Source organism: Chionomys nivalis, chromosome 3 (genome assembly GCF_950005125.1).
Source record: "Chionomys nivalis chromosome 3, mChiNiv1.1, whole genome shotgun sequence".
Lineage (NCBI taxonomy): Eukaryota > Metazoa > Chordata > Mammalia > Rodentia > Cricetidae > Chionomys > Chionomys nivalis.
This window is the reverse complement of record NC_080088.1, coordinates 116,570,896-116,591,292: the sequence shown is the minus strand read 5'-3', so window position 1 is coordinate 116,591,292 and position 20,397 is coordinate 116,570,896. Positions and strand designations below refer to the sequence as shown.

Here is a 20,397-nt window from a genome sequence, read left to right as displayed (position 1 = left end):
GAGTCACGGATGGTTGTGAGCCACCGTGTGGGTGCTGGGAACTGAGCTCGGGTCCTTTGCGTGAGCAACAAGTGTTTCTAAGAACTGAAGCCTCTTTCTAGCCAATGATGATGGTAAGGACGATGACAAAGACAACAGCAACAATGATGAGCTTTACGTAGCCATGACTGGCCTGGAAATCTCTTATTTAGACCAGGCTGGCTCTGATGCCATAGAGAGCCATTTGCCCCTACATCCCAAGGGCGAGGACTAAAGGCATGAGCCACCACATCTGGCCTCTGTTTCCTTGATCAATAATTGATTACCCCACCTCACTGTGTGCAGTGCTTTCCCCGGGTTCTGGGCTGTAAAGAAAGCAAGCCGGGCAAGGCATGGAGGGCTAAGCCAGTGAGAAGCATTCCTGCGGGGTCTCTGTTTCGGTTCCTGCCTCCCGGTTCCTGTCTTGCCTCCACTTGATGATGGACTGCAAGCCTCAAACCAAACACACTCTGCCTTCCTTAAGGGCTTTTGATCATAGTGTTTATCACAGCAACGGAAAGTGGACGAAACCATGATCCCTCGTCACCTCCCCACGGAGACACAAAGCCCTGGTGCCTGCACTTTGTGTTCAGGTGAGGAAGGCCCCAGATATTCCAGAGGGGCTACCTGTGGTTGTACCCTGTCTCAGTTACCCACACTACCCTTTGCATCTTGCAGAGACTGGACCATGTAACTTATACACACATTGCACCTACTATACCAGAAGGGAGGCCACATGGCATCCATACCCCACAGCCAGGGAATCACAAGCCCAAAGAACCAAGGTATGGGCTCAATGGCACAGGATCAAGTGGTGGTACTAGGATTTGAACTCAGATCCCAGGTTCTTTCTTGCTCATTTCCCTGACTTCCCACATTAGGTTTGGGGCTCCCGGTGGCTTCCCTTTACTCTCTCCATTGGAACAAGCCCCACATGGCCCTCATCCAGACCCCTGCACGTCTTCACCTTTAGTCTAGAAACGGCTCAGTGTAGCGGGTGATGCGTATATTTCAAACATGTGGCCTTCAATAGGCCAGTGCCCCTGTGCCCCATCTTCTGCACCTTTTGAAATGAAGGAAGCTGGCTTACCTGGGAAATTGACATTCTCCTCTGCCCTATGTTCCCCTTACACTGGGGACAGCTTGAGGCAGTGAATAACTGACTTGGTACTGAGCCTACTTGCCTGGGCCTCTGGGTGGTGTGACTCATTTCCCAGAGCCCCCAGACCAAGTCAAGGCTTGTCCAGCCTTGCACGGTGCCTGTACAGGCCTCTCCTGCAGCCTGGTCCTGTCATGCACCCTTCCATGAATTCAGACCAGAGGCAATCCCTTTCCTGTTGCTGAGATGGGCTGGGTTCACCTCCCTATCATCGTGGTCCCTGGAGATCACGGTCACTAGCTTTGATCAGATCCCAGCCTCCCCCTACACCCTCTACCATGTTATACACGGCACCCCTTCTGTGCCAAGGAATCAGCTTGGCTGTGTTCTGCCCCCTACCGGCATGCAGCTCAAATCCCAAAACATGACAGGAGCTTACTAGCTGTTGAAGCAATACCGGAGCAGATGTCTGAAGGCCTATCTGCCTGTTTTCCCAAGAGTGCCTTTCTCGGGTCCTAGCAGGGTCGCTGCCCACTTCAAAGTCGCTGCTGTTATCACCTGCCAGACAGCCTTGCCTGCCATGCCCACCCCCCACACCCCCCGCCGGCTGGGCCTTGCCAGTTGTCTGGTTACCACAGGACACCACCAGAGGACCTCAGGACCCTACCAAGGCAAGAGGTTAAATGGGTACTGAGGTGACAAGACCTCCCTCCACCTCTCAAGCTTCATCTGGAACTTTTGACCCCAATCCATTTCCCTAGAAGTTTGTTTGGGAAAAGTTTCCCATGTCTGCCTGCAATGGATGAGAAGCTCTTTGTGGTTTCCCGCAGGCCCCACCCACTCCCTTGATGTTGCCCACACCTCCCACCACCAGCTCTACACAAGAAAGTGTTCATACATCAGGCATGGCAGAGTCCACCTGAAACCCTGGCTTCGGGAAGGGGAGGCAGGCTCTGTCTCTGAAAACCAGGGCCTTAGGTTGGCCATGCTCCAGCGGACGCCCCCACACCCATGAGTACACAGGCGGTGCAGATTATTAAAAACAAACAAACAAACAAAAAAACCAATGACATGAAGTCAGGAAGGAGTGGGGGAAATATGATCCAAATACACTGTGTGCATGTATGAAATTCTCAAAGAGTTAATAAAAACATATTGAAAACCAACAAATGAACCAAGAGGAACAGGGGGTGTAACTCAGTGGTAGAATTAGCCTAGCATTCGAGACCCAGAGTTCCATTCCCAGCATGGCTAACTAAATCAAACCAGGAGACAAAGCCACTTATGTCCCGCTGAAGACTGGAACCCATGAAGTGACCGGCACTGGAGTTTCAAGGTGCGGGTCCCTGGGTCACTAGTCAGCAGGTGGGGAGGCCCCGGGGAGGGACCGGAGTACATGAGTCATCTCACGTGCTCATCCGCAGGAGGCGGTGTCGGGTTTGCAAACACTAACTCTACCCTCTCTCTAATGAGCGCCCTGAGCTGTGCCGTGGGCAGGCTGAGGCAGCAAGCAGGGAAACAATTAGACTTTCCCTTGGAAAACGGCAGTTAAGCCACGGGTACACATGAACCTCACCTTCCCCTGGGGGTGGGTATTTTCAAAACGCTGAACGATCTATTATGGTCAGTCACGAACTGAATTCTGAGTTCTGGTCAGAGCCACTGATCCCCAGCAGACCCTGGGGACATTCGGATTGGTGCTACAAGGGGACCCCAAGAAGGGACTTCCACCTGCCTCTGTTGCTTCAGCACCTGGTTTCTTCCAGACCAGATGACATGGGAACCCTGCTGCAGACAGTGTGGGGAGAGGAGGGTCGATGGAGTCTCAAGTTCAGATGCCTTGGCGTGTCTGCACCAGTGAGCACAGAATTTGGCTCAGAGTAGAGGATCGGTGAGCACTGCCCTGTGTGTGCTGGGCTGTGAGGATGAAGCTTCCACTGCAGAGAACTCTGGGAAAGCTACCTTGTAATTCAGTCCTGAGAGCAAATACTTCTCTGTAAAGCCTTTTTGACCAGACTAAGGCGTCCCTGTGTCAGGCCCAGGTCCTAGGTGGGAGGAGGCTTTAGGGGGAAAATGAACTAGGTCAGTATTTCCCAGAAGGCAATGAGGTTTCTCTGTGGTCAGCCCTCATCTTCTGCTTGCCTCAGACTCACAGACATGGGGGTTCCAGAGCGCTTAAGTCCAATCACCAGCTGGATAGGAACCTGAAAGACAGAGCCTGCTAAGACCCCCAAGATGAATGCACAAGGGGTGGGGGCAGCTACTGGCCAGTGAACTCATAGGGTGCTGCATTCCCCAGGATTCCCCCATCTCCGCACAACGAAAGGACAGCACCAGAAAGAACAGCCTCAGTAACTTGGCACCACAGCCAAGAGGCCCATGACCACACGACAGCCTCCAAGTGCAAGGCAGAAGACACAGAGTCACACAGTCACAGAAAGACACTTTGGTCACAGGGGTGACCCGTTCTTCCTTCTTAGTCTGCCCATCAGAACCACTCTCTAAGATGCACGTGACAGACACCGTATAGGAAACGTAGTAAGGACATGTACCCTGAGGACAGCGGAACATAGTGGAAGTTTGCTGTGTGAATACAGAAATGGACCGCCAAGGACATGCCTGTGGTTCCTAGGTTCTTCTTGGGCATCCCCCAGCTTTAGAACCGCCAATGTCACTAGTACCAGGTGGTGCCACCGTGGAAGACCCTTCCATGGCTACAGAAAGCTCTCCCAGCCAGGAGCTGAGGCTCCACAGCCACAGCCCTGGGGCCAATCAGGAGTCACTTCACATCGGGTAGGTCTCAGTAGCACCCCTCCTGCAGTCTGTCCCACAGGCAGGCAGCTGCCCCATACACTGTCCCTTTTGGGGAACAACTTCCCACTGGGAATTGGGAAGCAGTCAGACCCCGCCAAATGAACCGGTGGCCCTGGAAGCAGGTGCAGGGCTAGGACCTGGCTTGGCCTTCTGTGCCCCAGGATACATGGCATCTGGAGCTGGAGCCTCCCCCCTAAAGAGCAGCTTTGGTGCAGCTGCCTCTCCCGCTCCCCTGTGGGGCCACTCACAGCATGGGCTCTGGGGCCAGCAGGTTGTAGGAACACAGCCTTAGATGCCCACCCAAGCTGACTCGGAGACAACCCTCCCTGGGGGGGGGTGTCCAGGAGAGAGGCAGGGACTCCTCCAAATAGCCTCTAGCTGAGCTAGTCCGTCAGCCACCCTTCATGCCTCCTTCAGAGGCAGAGTGGGAGTGCCCTCTGCGATTGCATGACTCGAGAAAGGACACCCGATGACATATGGTCCCCTGGGGTCTCCCTGAGGTGGGTATGAGAAGAGAGTCCAGGGTGCTGGGAGGCCTGGAAAGGCCACCAGAGAACAAACTCTGCTGGAAGAGCCCCCTCCTCGGATGACCGGTGCCCACACAGGCACAGAACCAGCTTCCCTCCCACCCAGGTCACGGAGTCCCCACCCGCTACTCACGGGCTCCTGCGAGGCCTCCCCCTGGCATGGTGGTGTCGCCCCTCAGTTCGTGCTCCCCATCTGGAGAGACTGCGGCTCTAATCAGCGGCCCTGCGTGGTGCGGCCAAGCGACTCAGGGCCTTAATTGACACCAGGTGGCCCCTCCCCAGGGGCAGGCTGGGAGGCGGCTCAGCATGGGCCCGAGAGGCCAAGCCCTGGACAGGGATGGAGGGGCGCACCCAGGTTCAGCGTGCTCACGCTTCCCCTGGAAAGTGGAGAGGAGAGAGGTAAGGGTGGCTAGCCAGTGCCCGGACAGCCCTCCCTCCATCGTACCAGCCCGCTTCCCTAGACTCTGACCTTTCTTTCATTCCAGAGGCTGTGGTGGCTGTGGCAGCTTCTGCCAGGGACGGAGGTGGCTCAGGTTTCCCCCAGCTGGCTGGGATGGCCTGGAGTCAGGATTGCAGCCACGGGTCTTGTGTCCAGGCCATGCCTGCTGGATCCGAGTACGGCCCTTTACAGTGCCACCCAAGAGTCCTGGGAGCTTTAATTGAGCATTTATTATGAGCCAGAACGGATGCCTGTGCTGCCCTCGACATAGCTCACAAGCTCCGCAAGGTGGCTACTTAGTTACTATGTCGTTTGTAGATAAAGCAACTGAGACTCAGAGAAGTTTCTTCTCCCCCTTCACACAGCAGGAGAATCAGCACACACATCTCCCTCAGCCTGGCACCGAGTTACAGCTTCTCACCAGGTCGCCTGCAGAGTGGAGGACATCAGCCCCCTTTGTTTTGGTCAGGTTACTGAGGCCTTCTCTCCTAGACTCACCTGTGCCCCTGCTGCTATGAGGGTTCCAGCGTGGAGCCACAGCTGGAGACGCTGGAGAAAGAGCACTGGACGAGGAGTCAGGAGTCCTGTGTGGCCTCGAGGAGGCTCCTCTACCTCTCTGGGCTTCGTTGTAGATGCGGTGAACAACAGCTGAGTTGAGCCTTTGGGACTGGGACCAAGAATGGTCCCAGTCACAAAGTGTTCTCCCGCCCACACCCCTGTAGCCTTCCCCAAGCACCCCAACCCCCACCCACCTTTCTTCTCATCCCTAGAGATTAGAGATGATTGAGATCCTGCTCTGGAGAACCTCACCATGAAAGAACAAATGAGATCCTGCCCAGAACCCGTCTCTGCGCAGTGGCATTTGTTGAACACCTACTGTGTGCGGGGGGGGGGGATACAAGGGCAGATGTAAGCAGTGTTTACCTGGTGTAGACAGAAATGAAGGTGCAATCCTTTTAAAACTATTATTCATGTGTATCAATGGTAAAAGGTGTAATTATTTAGGCTACACGCTTGACGGATTGAGATATCTCTTGTTGTTTGCGTCCTATTAAATAAAAGAACATTTTGAGTGCCTACTGTGCGCTAGGAGTTCTCCCAGGTGCTGAGCTACAGCAGCTGACAGGCCGGCAACCATTTGTATGATTGAGTAATTACTGTATCATTATCCTCAGGCAAGACAGGTTTCCCCACACGTGGCTGAATAACACGCCCGTCTGCTGTGGTCTGCCCCCTCGGGAGCTCTAAAGTGGAGTGTGGGATTCTAGAAGGTTCTTAGGGCTAATCCTCAGGGCAGCTGATGGGCTCATTTTGGTCTGATTGGCGGGAACCCTGACTGGTAGCTCATACCCCTGGCGCAGACCCAGCCTCCACGTGGGACTGGAGAAGATGAGCCGTGACTCAGCTGCCTGACTTGTCAGGTGGAGGCAAGAAGGGAGCAGGCATCTGGCCGGGCTGTCGGCCATGAGGCTGCTGGAGCCAGGTCCCGAGGCAGGTGATGGAGTAGGAGAAGGAGATCTAACGATGACAAGGTCCCGGGCTCAGATGACTGATGGTGGAGTCGCTAGCAAACTCCCTAGAATATTCTAGAAAGAATCACAAGGCAGGCTGTAAGAGGAAGTGTTCCCATCCAACTATGGATGCCAGAAATTGGGAGAGATTCCAAAAAGCTGGATGACCTTTACCTTCCTCCAGAAATGAGCTTGGATATCATCAACTGACATCTTTGGAGCCATCGCCCACACTAGGCAGGTGCTTTGCTGCCCCTCCCAAGCTCTCCCCTCTCGGGCCAGCCCTAAGCCAGAGCTCTGGTTTTGTTTTTCTCTTCCCCACAGCACCCTAGGCCTGGCATCTTGTAGGTGCTCAGCAAAAACCTCCTATTAAAAACAGACTTTTGAAACCTTTGCTTCCAATGTTCTTTCTAACTCGGAGCAAGCATGTCACCGGTAAGTGGTCAACCTGTCATTCACACACTTGTTCCCAGTTCAACAGAATTGGCGGGCAGTGGGGCTCAACCCAGGTGAAGCCCCTCTGGGATGCCACACTTTCACAATGCTCTTCCCCGCTGTGTGTGTGTGTGCACGCGCACACCCACACAGTACCTGCAGAGGCCAGAAGAAGATGTCGGATCCCCCACGAGCTGGGAGCTGCCTGACATGGGTGCAGGGAACTGAACCTGGGTCTTCTGGAAGAGAAGCCAGTGTTCTTAACCACTGAGCCATCTCTCCAGCCCCGTGATGGTTATTTTGTTTGTTTGTGTTTGGGTTATCTTTAATTTTTATTTTTCTATTTTTCTTTTTTGAAATAAGGTTTCATTTAGCCCAGGATGCCCTCCAGTTTTCTTTATGGCCAAGGATGACCTTGAACTTCTGCTCCCCCGTCCTGACCACTGGGATTACCAGAGTGTATCGCCGCAGTGGCTTCGGGGCTGCACTTTTGACTAGGTAATCGTCGTAGGTGTTAATGATAGTCACAATGACAGCCTTGGCCCTGCACCCACACAGGCGCGGGCACTTGCCAATCACTTCAGTTTCTGTACTGGGAGGAAGAACCTGAGAGTAGAGGCTGCCTGCTCCAAGCACAGGTTATCAGTCCTCGTGGTGTGTTGGGCATATGGAGCCTGGACACTCCACTCCAACGCTAGCTGCTAGGGAGTAAGGGGCTGGGCAGGGAGTGGGGATCCAGGGATACACACAGCCTGCCTGAACTCACATCTATTACTGTTGGTTCTAATCGGAGCCTCCAGCAGAGTGAGGTCGACTCTTTATGCTCTGCTAGTCACAGATACATTCACTCATCCAAAGGGGTTAAGCAGGGGAAGCTAGTTGAGGCAGAGTCAGGTGAGCAGCCCACCTGTGATGATGGCTCTCTGGAGACTAAGGCAGGAGAGCAGAGTTTGAGGCCAGCCTGGGCTATAGAGTTCCAGAAGGCTGGTGTGGGTTACAGAGTGAGAGAGCCTACATGGAAAAAAAAATAAAAAGATAAATAAATTACGGCAATGTGCTTTAACCCAGTATATAAAAAAAATGCTTGAGCCAAAATGTAATCAGTACAAAAATTATCAACAAATTATTTTATTTATTTATTATTTTATTATTTTATATATTTACTCTATTTTATTTTGTCTTTGAGACAGGGTCTGAACTATGCAATCCAGGCTGGTATGAGACTCATAGAGCTCCACCTGCCTCTGCTTCTGGAGAGCTGGAATTAAAGGCATGCTCCACCATGCCTGACATTATTTGATTTCTTTGATGAAGGTCTCCTATGGCTAGAGAAGGCTTCCAACTCTATGTGGTCATGGATAACACACGAATGACATGTATGGAGTAATGCAGAGCTGGAGAATTCTCCTGACTGAGAGAATAAGCCAAGGAGGCTGTCCTCCACTCCATGGCCAGGTGGTCCTGAGCCCACGGACACCAGGGTGGTACACGCACTGTCATTTCTGATACCTTCTCTCTCCCTCACAACACTAGCATGCCGGGTCAGGTGGCTAGGGAGCACTCAGGGTCCTGCTGAGACGCAGGCCTTCTCTCGTGGCCCATGTGTGCCCCTCCTTACTGGAGGTTCTGAGTTTGACCACAGCTTGGGTTTTAGGAGAAAGAATACTGAATACTGAAATGAAGTCTTGTGTGATCTTCGTCAAGTCCCTCCACCTCTCTGGGCTTTGCACAGTTCCATGGCCATCAAAGGGGAGCAACCATCCATGGCAAAAGGCTTGGTGACTGGAACTCACAGGGGTATGGCCAGGTAGTCTCAGAGAGGCTGTTTCCTGGGAAGTTCCCCGACAATCACCCACATGTTTCCTAGGGGTGGAACTCATTGCTGCCCTATGAGCCACAGGCTTAGGACTCAGAACTGGTTGGAACCAGAGTTCTAGGAGCCCAAACATGGCTTGGCCACAACAGCTTAAATGCCCTTGTACCTTAACTTCCTCAGTTGTAAGTTGAGAATAGCCCCATCCTGGTCTGAAGCACTGCTATTCAGTAGGACTTGGTCCCAGGATAGCAAGTGATTGTCCAGCTTCAGAATGTCATTGAAGGGGTTAGGTATGAATGGCCGGCACACAGCGGCTATTTAGTATCTGGTGACCAGCTTCTTGGCTAGTGGATCTATGAAGATGGTTTGCAGAAGTTGCCCAGTGTCCTCAGCAAAATGCTAACAGGGATTGAGGACATTCCCAAGGCCAGGGCAGACAGTAGCATATGAAAGAGCCAAAGAAAAGTCTCACATACTTGGGAACAATAGTTGGTGCTTTGTTCAGAATGGAAAAACCTTAGCGTCCGCCAAGTAGGTCGTAGAGGCTCTGGAAGTCCTGCCTGCAGAGAGGGGAATAGGGTTCCCTGAATTGCACGTAGCTCTGGTCCTACCTAGCATAGCTCAAAAGCAGCAACTAAAGACTGCAGTCTCGGGGCTGGAGTGACGATGGGGATCCCAGAACAAGCTGGCTGACCACACCGGCTGGATGGGCAAACTTCCAGGTCCAGTGAGAGATCCTGCCTCAAAAAAATAAGGTGGAGAAAGACTAAGACATGCAGATATTCTGTGTCAATATCTGGTCTTTCTGCCACATCTGTGAGTGTGGCCATGGGGATTGCTATGTCCACACCACATACATCTTTCCAGAGGAGCATATTTGTGGCTGCGGTTGGAGGCAACAGTCTGCATGTATTTTTGTGTTTTCTGCTCTGGCTTTCATGTCCATATGAACACATATGGAATGACTTTCAGTCTGACCTCGAACATGACCAGAAGCCCCGAAAGAACCTCTCAGAGGAGCCCAACCTAGACTCGCAGCCCAGGTGCATGAAGATAAATTCTCATTGCTGTAAGCTGTAGGGTTAGGTGGGTATTTTGTTTCGCAGTATCAGCCTGGGAGCTATCAACCATCATTAACCCCACAGGCTTCCTTTGACACAACAGACAACAGCAGAATTCAGACCGGTAGTGACAGCAGTTGATGCAGTAATTCTCAAATTCTTTATTGGCATAAATAACTCAGACATTGGATTCTCACTAAACATTGCACTAAACACAAGAAACAACAGGCTTGCCGGCTCACAAGCTCACAGACTGTCCAACAGCCCAGGTTAGAAATACTTTTTTGAGAAGTGTAGAAAACTTTATAAATGATCTGTACAAATATACACAGTGGACCATCCACCCACCCGTCTGCCAATCCATCAGTCTATCCACCTATCCATCCAGCTATCTACCTACCTGTCTATCCACCCACCCTTTCATCCAACATCAATTCAACATCAACCCATTCATACATTCATACATCCTTCATCCATCCATCCATCCATCCATCCATCCATCCATCCATCTACCTACCCACCTATCCATCTACCCATCTGCCTACCCATTCATCCACCCACTCACCCATCCACACATCCATCAATCTAACCAGTCACCTATCCATCTACTCATCCACTAAGCTATCCATCCATCCATCCATCCATCCGTCCGTCCGTCCGTCCGTCCGTCTGTCCATCCATCTATCCATCCATCCATCCATCCATCCATCCACCAAACCCATCCATCCGTTCATCTATTCATCACCCATACACCCATTCTGCTTGTTTTCTTGGATGGCATCTAAATCAAATATTCTTTCCCAGCAACATGTTGGCAACAAGTGAAAGAGACAGAGAATAACACAGATCTAGAAAGAGGAAGAGACAGTGATCCAGAAGGAAATGGGAAGCCTAGGTCATACATCAGCTCATTCTGCAACAGTCAATACAGACAGACATGGAGAAAACAGTGTGGGCCTGAGGTCCGCAGAGGGCTGTACAAGAATTAGTCTTTATATATATACACATATATAATATATATATAGCATTTATAGGTATATATATATATACTTTGTTTAGAAAAAGACAACAGAGTAATTTACAAAGAAAGCCATTTTTTACAACGAGGGATTTTCCTCAAGTTGGTGACTTGGAGAGCTGTCCACCTCTTGGGACATGCGACAGAAGGGTCTGTAGAGCAGACCGCCATGAAAGACCAAAAGTCAGAGAAGTAGGAACAACAGATCTGGAGTGGGAAAGTGGGCTGCAGAGTTTGGCCTGCCATAGCAAGGCTGCTTGCCTGTGAAGCCAGACTTGTGTGCCCCCAATGACAGCCTTGGCTTTGACCTTGGGGCTGTGGGACAGGAGGGAAAGCTTCCTGCTTCTACAAAGGCCTTGATGGTCAGGGCAGGGTCTTTCTGGAGATTTCTCGGTTCCTTCTGTTAGGTTGCCCACCCCCTCTACCTGGAAGCTGTTTCAAGCTGTTCCTTGGGAGATCCGGTTGTCTCCAGGTCATCAGTATCTAAACGGGTAGGAGACGCCTACCACCTCTTGGTCTCAGCTGCAAGTGCCCAGGGTATCCTGAGAGGTACGCTATGGGGTGAGGCGTTCATTTGGGTTCCGAGATGTCAGAGACTGGGGTGATAAGGAGCCACTGTTTATTGACAGCAGCCATCTACATGGGGACCAGCAAAGATGGAGGGTTAAGGGCTTTGTAAAGCTACGAAAGTCCAAGCATGCTCCTGCAGAGCTCAGGACACGGAGCTTGTTGGCAAGGTCACAGTTAGTCAGAGGAAGTAGAGAGAGAAGTGTGAGTTGGAGAAACAGGTCTGAGAGCCCCCACCCCAGAGAGTTCTATAGCTGGCCAAGGTGCTGCTTTCTGTGTCTCAACGGAAGAAACCCCACCTACCGAGAGAGCTAATGCATTCTCTGCTACACTTTAGGTCCCATTACAGATTCAGTCTGGGAGTCTCTATGGCCCCTGGGTTATGTCAGCCTCTTCGATAACAAATCAGCATTTTGCCCATTTCTCTAGAGAATTACGTAGGGTGTGAGGGAGTCTTTCCATCAACTCATCTCCACGTTCCTGTGTGTCCTTGATGTCAGTGCTCCAGTGGCCCCTGTGTGGAGTGAGGCACAATGTCCAGAGGAGGCACAGCCAGACTATCTGTGGTGGGACTTTCTAGTGTGTTCCTCTAGGTCTGTGGGTCAGTAGCCGACACAACAGAGCTCTGTACGAGCGTGGCGGGAGAGCATGATGGAGAAACCAAAGCAGACAAGGGCAGGCTTTAAGGAGAAGGGCCGGTGACTAACCCATGTACAGCAGAGACACCCATAAATTCAATGCTCCACTCTGGGCAGGATGAGGATGGGGTTCATTGACCCTCAGGGAACAGAGTCCCAGTGGCCCAGCTTTTATCCCAGGAGGCACTTGGTGGCCACATATGTCAAATTCCAAAGTGCTCACCAAGCTCCAGTCTCTTACAGTGCCCACTTCCCCTCTATCTCCTCCTCCAGTTCTGGGCCGCTGGCTCCCCTGGGTCTGACTAGAGACGTGATACAGAGACTTTTCCATCGGCCACACCCAGATCAGGGACAGAGATGTCATGTTCTATTACTGTGTTTAGTGGCTGTTTCTCCACCAGGGACAGGAGGATCAAGGGTTCAAGGCTAGCCTGGGCTACAATAGGAACCCAAGAAGTGACTAGGTCTAAGGTCAACAGCGCCAAGATTAATAGATGTCTAATTTGGTCAGTCTGACCTGCCTGCCTCCTCCTCCTCCTTCAGACCTCAGCCTCACCTCCATGCATGGACCACTGCCCATACTCATGTGCACTCATGGCCCCTGCGAGGCCCCCTAGTCCTCTGTATATCAAAGACATCTATTTTTGTGATGGGCTGTTTCCTGGGCATGGCCCGTCATGGCAGAGTCCCCTCTTGCAATGCTGGACCTAGCATTTCTCCTATCCTGGCACCTGCAGTGGCTGATGGAGAGAAGTCAAGGCATTTTAAGACATGAAGAAAATAGCCAGGCTGGGATTTTCCCTTTGAAGTCATGGAAAAGAGAACTAAGTATTAATTTGAACCATCAGACTTTCAAATCTAAGAATCCACGATGTGAATTTCCCATAGCCACAGACAAAGGCTGCCAGCTCCCTGGAAAGGGGTACTGCTCTGCAGAGTTCACTTAGGTTAAGTCCATGATGGCTACTTTTCATTCTTCCTCAGCACATGGGAAGAGATGAAGAGGTGGCCCAAGCAAGGTCCTATTGGTCACCACATTGGCATTTTAAGGGTTTAGGAGTAGAGCGAATTTGGGGTCTGCTAGGACCTCAGAAGCCATTTGGGTTAAAACTTGATTTTGAGTCTCTCATACAGGCAAGAGACTAAAAGGCAGTTAGGGTCAGGTTCTTTTTCCTCGACACCTTACACCACATATCCTGACTTTCCTGGCTGCACTTCATACCTTCTCCCTGCTCCTGAGCCTACCAGTATGCCTGCAGCTATCTTTCCTGGTATCCATCTTTGGGGCTACCAAGTCCAGCTGTTTTGTGGTAGGGAAGCTGTCCCAGAGAATAAATGATTCTCCCCAAGAATCAAACAGTTTACTAAATGGTACCAGCTACATGGCTACTAGGAAAGAATCCTTTCCTAGCTTGTTAAATCCCCTAATTGGAAAATGAATCCTGTATAGGCAGACTATCAATCGAGAGAGCCCAAGTGACTGGGTTTCTGGAAAGTTCTGAGGCATGAGGTCTAATGCCACCATTGATGGTTAGAATGAGCTTTATGAGGGACCTATCCTCCCTTTCCAGCATGTATAGTCATATTTGGGGCTTACCTGGCTAGTACTCTATTGGTGTAGTTGAAAGGTGTGCTGAAATTGATTAGTAATGTCTGCCAAGGGTAGAAGAAGGGGTGGCAATGATAGAGACATTACACATTCACTCTCTTTGGTCTAGATCTTCATTCTTCTAGATCTATTATACACAGATCTTTCTAGGCCCTCATCCCAAAGAGCTTACTGCTGCGCCCACATGGCCCATTTTTACCAATCACATACTAAGTCTATGACTTTCAGGACTCAAGAACAGGACGTGGCGTCATGCGTAGGACTGAGAAGTAGCCCAGGGGTTCTGGGAAATCTATCTGGGGGAGCCATCATGACACCTCCACACAGGGGAGTTGCTGGGGAGTGCTAGAGTGTGAGTCGTGTCCTGGGGCCTCCTGACGGGCCCTGATTCAAAGCAGGGCAACACAGGTGTATTACTTCAGATGAGGTCACACTTGAGTAAGGGGATGTGATAGGTAACCTTGACTGTCAACTTGACAGAATTAAGAGATACTTTTCAAGGGATCAGCGAGGCACCTCTGGGTGTGGGGTCTGTAATGATGTTTCTGAAGACAGTTCGATACCTCTGACCTAATCTACTACGAGGCCCTGGAGGGATTCACAGTGCCACACTCAAGGGCAGGAGGTGGGTCCCAGCTGAAGGAAGTGGGCCGGTGGGGACATGGCCATGAGACATTTTACCCTGACCCCTCCCTGTATTGCTCTCTCACACTCTCTCCTTCCTATTTGCCATGAGGAACCCCCCTCCTCGTCCTCATCCACCATGATGAACATGCTCCCCCTCCTCACCTTCACACCACGATCACGGTCTGCCTCAAGACAGGCCCAGGAACACAGAGCCAGGCAGCCATAGATGACTGGGCCCTCTGAAACTGTGAGTCAAAATATATAATAATTCCTCCCTTATGTTGCTTCTCTGAGGCATTTGGTTAGAGTCACAAGAAAAATAACGCATACACAGTGTCCTGGTTCATCAGGACTGGGACCACATAGAAGAGCCACACAGAGGTAGAGATGCAAGGAGACCAGTGTGGCTGGTGGGGACAAAAGTAGAGGCTGGAGAGGGGCTCCCACAAGCCAAGGGGTGTTGAATTCATCATGTGCAGCACGTGTCAGGAGGCAGCAAGCAAACGCTGGCGAGTTCCGATGGGATGGACATTTTGTTTTGGACTTTGGACCAGCAGGACAGTGAAAAGCCTCTTGGTGTGTGGTAGTTTGCCACAGAAGCCAACATAGCAGCAACAAGACCAGTTGCCAGGAGGGTGAACGGTGTAATGAAGACCGGCAAGACAGACAGGAAGGGTCTGCTTGGGGACTCAAGCTGGGGGCCAGTGTAGGAACAAAAAGCCAGAGACGGGAGGCCTGCAGGTATTGAAACCCACGGCCTCAGTTACCTCCAGGGTCTTGGTACAGAACTGAAGGGTGACTTCCCACAACGCTCATGCTGAGTCTTTCCCCAGCATCTCCTGGGGAAGCCCTCAACATCACACCCACAGAAAGCATCTTTGAAGAGGTCAGAGGGGTAGGACCCTAAGCAAGGATAAATGCAGTGTTCTTAGTAATCACAGAAAAAAAAAAGACACTAGAGACAAGAGATGGCATGAAGGCACAGCAGAGTACCCCAGCTCTGGGAGAAATGAGTGTGTGTTGTTTAAGCCAGCCTGTGTCTGTGCTAACATTGCTGGCTGATCAAGGCAGCCTTGAAGTCTAGCTAGCCAGGCATCCTGCACCTCTGATGCCTAAAAAGGAAGCCACCAAACAACACCAAAAAACAAAACAAAACCCCTTGATGTTTTCCATATGCTGCTCATGTTCACAGCCGTTGTGGGGTGCAGGCAGTCTGTGGGTGACAGTTGACACATCTGATAGCTCACAATAGCCTCAAGGGCTTCATTCACGGTGCTGGCAGACACAACGCCTGGCCAGGGCCAAGACGCTGCCTGTCCCTTCTCAGCTTTTGCACCTCTGTAGGCTGCTTCCCACAGCCTCTGGCCCCTTCTACTCTGGTTGGTTTATTCATCATTAAGACAGCCCACTGTCTCATAAGACAGTCATGTTGGCCCCTGACCAAGCAACAATATAGTTTGACTCTATGGGTTCCGGGGTCTCTCTTGCAAATAATTTTGTCATTGCTGGGGATAATACGGGACTGATGGGAAATCTGAATTGCACTGAATTTTCCTGAGTCATATTTTTCCTCTTTAGATTATCTTTTCATCCTCCGTTACAAAGGATGTCAAAACCACTTTGCAGCCTGGAGCTCGATGACCCCAGGTTAAGTGTGTGGCACTTGCTTGATGTGTTCACATCAGGTGACCATGTGCAGCTAGGGACAAGGGCTATGGGAGATGAGGGGAGGCTGGCTTTGTGCATATTTGGGGAGCTATGCAGTGTGTGAACATGGGATGGGAGGCGGCAAATCTCCTAAATTTATAAAAAAAATACTTTTCAAGACAAGGTCTTATGAAGCCCAGGCTGGTCTCAAACTCACTATATAGTCAAGGATGACTTTGAACTTCTGATGCTCCTGCCGCTAACTCTTGTGTATGGAACTTAGGCATGCACCATGATATCTGGCTTGTGTGTTACTGGGGATGGAACTCAGGGCTTTGTGGTATTAGACAAGTACTCTACCCACCTCCTGACCTAAGTATCTTGAATATAGCCACCTACCTAGCAACACCCATCTAGCTTTCCTATTGGCCAAGAAGTCAAGATGCTACAGAGAACAAGGGGACTGAGCACTGGACAGGCCGATTCTCCCCCTTTGACCTGTAAGAGAGAACATGGGCCGAGCAATCCAAGGGGCCCCTTGAAGTTTCTGGCTTAGCTCTGGGGATGGAGACACAGGAGGTGTCTCCAGACAAGGCTAGAATGGACTTGTCACCTCTAAAAACCTGTGCCTTGAAGATCTGCAACATGAGGCAGGGACAGAAGCCATTTGATGTTAGTGGAGTGGGTAGCTGGTGTGGCTGTACAGAGTGAGGTGCTGGACGGGCCTGCAGTTAAAGGGGAAACGCATCTAACTCCACGGCCTCCTCTCTTCTTTCGGCTCAGCGCAGGGTAGAGGAACAGATCAGCCTCAGACGCTTCCTCTGGGAAGACACTGAAGTTCTTTGTCCCAGGATTTAAGTGTTTGCACATTAAGAGGCTGCTGGCAAGCCAGGGCCTGTTAGGGGAGGAAGGGAGGAAGCCAGGGAGGGATGGAATCTGACCCGAGGCACAGGTCTCAGTGGACGTGGAGGTGAGGAAGGAGCAAGAGTGAAGAGGAGACACCTGACCCAGACCTAGGCTCAAGGGACCCAGGTACCATAAGCAGGAGAGTGACTTAGGAGCCAAGAAGGCTGGGGCTCTCCCTGTACCAATCAAGTCCTTAATCACAAATGGGTCTTCAGAAATCCTATGTAGCCCAGGCTGTCCTCGAACTTGTTATCCTCCTGCCTTAGCCTCCACAGTGCCAGGATTACAGGTAGGTTGGCACCACACTTTTGTTTCTTTAAGTCTGTGATCCTACACAGAGTCATGGACCCAGTGCAGGACAGAACCCCGGGAGCTAGATGACTAGCCAGTGGCTCCTTGTAAAGAGATGTCTTCCTCTGGCTGCCCTGGGGAACCTGGACCTGTGAAGAGATCTCCCTTTCTGGCCTCTACTGGGTCATTATTGGCAAACAGCAGAAGCAGATGAGTGTCTTCCAGCACCTAGTGACACTTCTGGTTCCCAGTGGCTCAGCCCTCCCTGGCCCTCTCTTCTCTTACTTCCTCTCTTGATACAAAGGCATGTGACAGACTGGAGTTTTACGGACCAAAGAGGTCCTGATGGGATTAAAGAGAAAGGAGGAACTAAATTCTAGGTGTTTGGTATGTTGCTGGGGCAGGTCTCAGCGCAGCCCTGACCACAAGGATGGGTTCTGGAGGGGGCTTCTTAGATGAGGACGCAACTCCTGATAAGAGTGGTCCTTAGAGATACCGGAGCCCCGGGACATAAGTGAACGTGTGTAAAATGTCTCCAAGATGCATGAATGCCGAGTCAGAGACACAGATGTCACCAGGATAGAGATGTTCACATGGAAGCAGCTTTGTGTGGGGCCCCAGGTCCCCTGACGCAGGTAGAGGGAGCTTTGCAATGGGATTTGAGAACAGGCCCTGCAAAAGGCTTGAGGGTGCCGTAGGGTAAGTCTCCCTTGAAGTGAGACCCCTGTCAATCAATCTTCCTGCTCTGTAAGCAGGCTTGGCCCCAGGGTGTGCATCCAATAGGGCCACCAAGGAAGGGGACAATACTGGATGCTGGGCTGGATTTCTCTATCCTGCTACCTCCGCTAGTTTCTCTGCTTAGGGACAGCTTTTCTTCTGGTGTCAAGTCTGATCACTGGGGACAGGGCTTTGCAAATGTGAATCCATAACCTCAGGGCACTCCCTTGCATTCACTCCAGTACCACCTGTTCTCAGTATCCCTCAGGAGGGATTCTGTGGTGGGGGAGGGGTGGGGCAGAACAACACAGACCAGAAATGCTTCCATCTCCAGCGGGGAGAGAAAGACGACATGATAGATGGGCTGAGTGGGCAGAATAGGTGGGTGGCACAGGGCCACAGGGCCCTGAGTGGGGAATCCACTCGGAGGACTCAGCACCAGGCCAGAGTAGAGACCACGGAAACTCCACACATGCTTTCCCCACTCGAGCCTTGATGAGGAACGCAGCGGGTGAGAGTCAGGGAGACCTCTGTAAACAGCTATCCGCACACCCATGCAGCCCGCTATGTCTACCCAGGACCTGTATCCATCACCGTGAAAGAGCCAACTCCAGCAGTGTCAACGCCGCTGAAGAGAATATACCAGAATCCTCTTCACACAGCCCCAGTTCTCAGGCCTCAGACTTTGGAGGTGCCATGAATGATGGCCTGCTATAAAGGACCCCCAGATGTTCTATCAGCTGAGAAGCTATGGTGTTCTCGAGTTGCCCAGGCGAGGGTGGGCAGTGAGTTGAGTCAGGATGATGTTCTTAGAAAACAGGATGAAGGTGAAGCTGAAGGAAGGTCCCCAGGGAGACCCCCGTGCTAAAAAGACACAGAGAACTGCCTAGTGTCCTTCGGAGCTGTGCACCCAGGGGCTAGCAGTCACTTCCAGCTTGGAATGGGGCCTCTGAAAACAGAGGTTCACAAGCTTAGCCCACCTCTCCCCACTCTGACCTTGACCTGGGAGCCTTGACTCAAGGGAGCAGGTCTGTCTTTCCTGCTTCCATCCCTGTCCTGTGTTCTGGGAAAGCACAGCTGGGACACTCCATAGCTGGGCAGGTTTGTCCGGGTGCAAAGAAAGCTGGAGGCCCCGTCCACACGTAGACACATGTGCGCGCACCGGTCCTGTGAGAGAGTCTGTCCACAGGGCTGTGTGCCTTGGTCTCCACAGCCCGGAGGGGTGGTGTTCAGTCAGCAGTTCTGTACCTGCACTGGAGCCTCACTGGTCCAGTCTTATCCTAGCTCAGGGGTCCCTGATACTGCCTGAGTAAAGGGGTGCAGGTCCAAGATGCTGTCAACCTCCGTGGTCTTCATGTCACGGGTCTCCCAGGCTGGGTTGTGTCGGGACCCCCCTGGTGGTGAGCCTGGGCCTCCTGAGGTGGCAGAGGGCAGAGCAGGGAAGAAGAGGTGGTTTGGGGGTGATGCTGGCCCATGTCCATGGTCACAGTCTGGAAGGGAGAGAGAAGAAAGGGTGGATAAGAAAGATGTGGGTCCCATCATGCCATCTTTTGTATGCTAACACCTTGTCAGAGAGTGACTTCGGTGGGCTCCTGTCTTTTCCAAGCAGAAGGGGCTTCTGCTGACGAAGGCCCTGATGTGCATTGGACTCTGGACTGACTGTGGCCTATTCCTGACTTCATTTTAGCCTGGAGGGGTTTAGCTGTGCGCATTTTGTATCCTTTTTTTCAAATCAAAGCTGAGGATCAGGGAGGTTATGTGGTTTGCCTATGGGTGCACAGCTAAGAAACATCAGGGCCAAGATTTGAACACAGAACTTGCTCATGACAGCAGGTAGTCCAGTGTGTAGGCTTGGACAAGTTTGACCACTGATGGGAGAGCAGACCCGCATAGCGGACTTGAGTGACATTGGCAGACCCTCATGATCACGCATGTCCCTTTTAGCATGGGCTCTGATTCCACCACAGGAGTTCAACACACACAGGATGAATCTCGATAAAATGTAATGGAAAATTCCACAGGATTTCTAGCATCATGGGACACAGGACCACAACTTACCCTGTATCTTTAGTCTCTTCAGTCTGTGTCTAGAGAAGAACCTAGAACACAAGGCTTCCTGCCTCCTCCTCACCCCATCAGTGAGTTCAAGCCCTTCTGCCCATGGGCCACTGGGTGCTGGCCCAAAGGACCTTTGAGTGTTACAGCCCCAGACAAGCTGGGCACTCTTAGAAGGCAGAGTGACACCCGTCTGAGCTGCCTCCTGCATGTTGATTTCATGGCTGACTCAAAGTGTTACCAGGCTGCCAGTCCAAGGCTGTTACCCACTCCTGGCACACAGTGGTAGCCAGGGCAGAGTGAACATTGGTTGTCTGAGGTGCCTCACAGTATCCCTGCTATGGGTTTCACTGCCCTCAACATTCAGAGCATGAAACTGTAGCTCAGAGAAGCCAACGGATGTGCCCAAGTCACAAAGCTATCCACGGCAGGGAGGAAATTCCAGCCTGTGTCCCCGGATTGTGAACTCTGCATTCTTTCTAATTGCCCAGGAGATGGGGGGGCCCCTGGGGTGAGAAGAGACGTGAAGGGCAGAGGTAGGGCTGCCTCCATATGCCCATCTCCTGGGACCTCGAGGGTCTTCATGGGGACCCATGGGGTCC

At 51.6% G+C, this 20,397-nt stretch overlaps 1 protein-coding gene across 2 annotated transcripts in view; it reads right to left on the bottom strand.

The window, feature by feature from the left end:
* Window positions 1-9,867: 9,867 nt before the first annotated feature.
* The window catches only part of Ksr2 (kinase suppressor of ras 2), a 351,718-nt gene continuing 341,188 nt past the window's right edge, over window positions 9,868-20,397 (bottom strand). For both annotated transcript variants that reach the window (XM_057764873.1, XM_057764872.1), the window contains exon 20: window positions 9,868-19,230. In XM_057764873.1, the coding sequence (XP_057620856.1) occupies window positions 19,224-19,230 (7 nt within the window). In that variant the 3' untranslated portion in view covers window positions 9,868-19,223. The remainder of the gene's footprint in view (window positions 19,231-20,397) is intronic.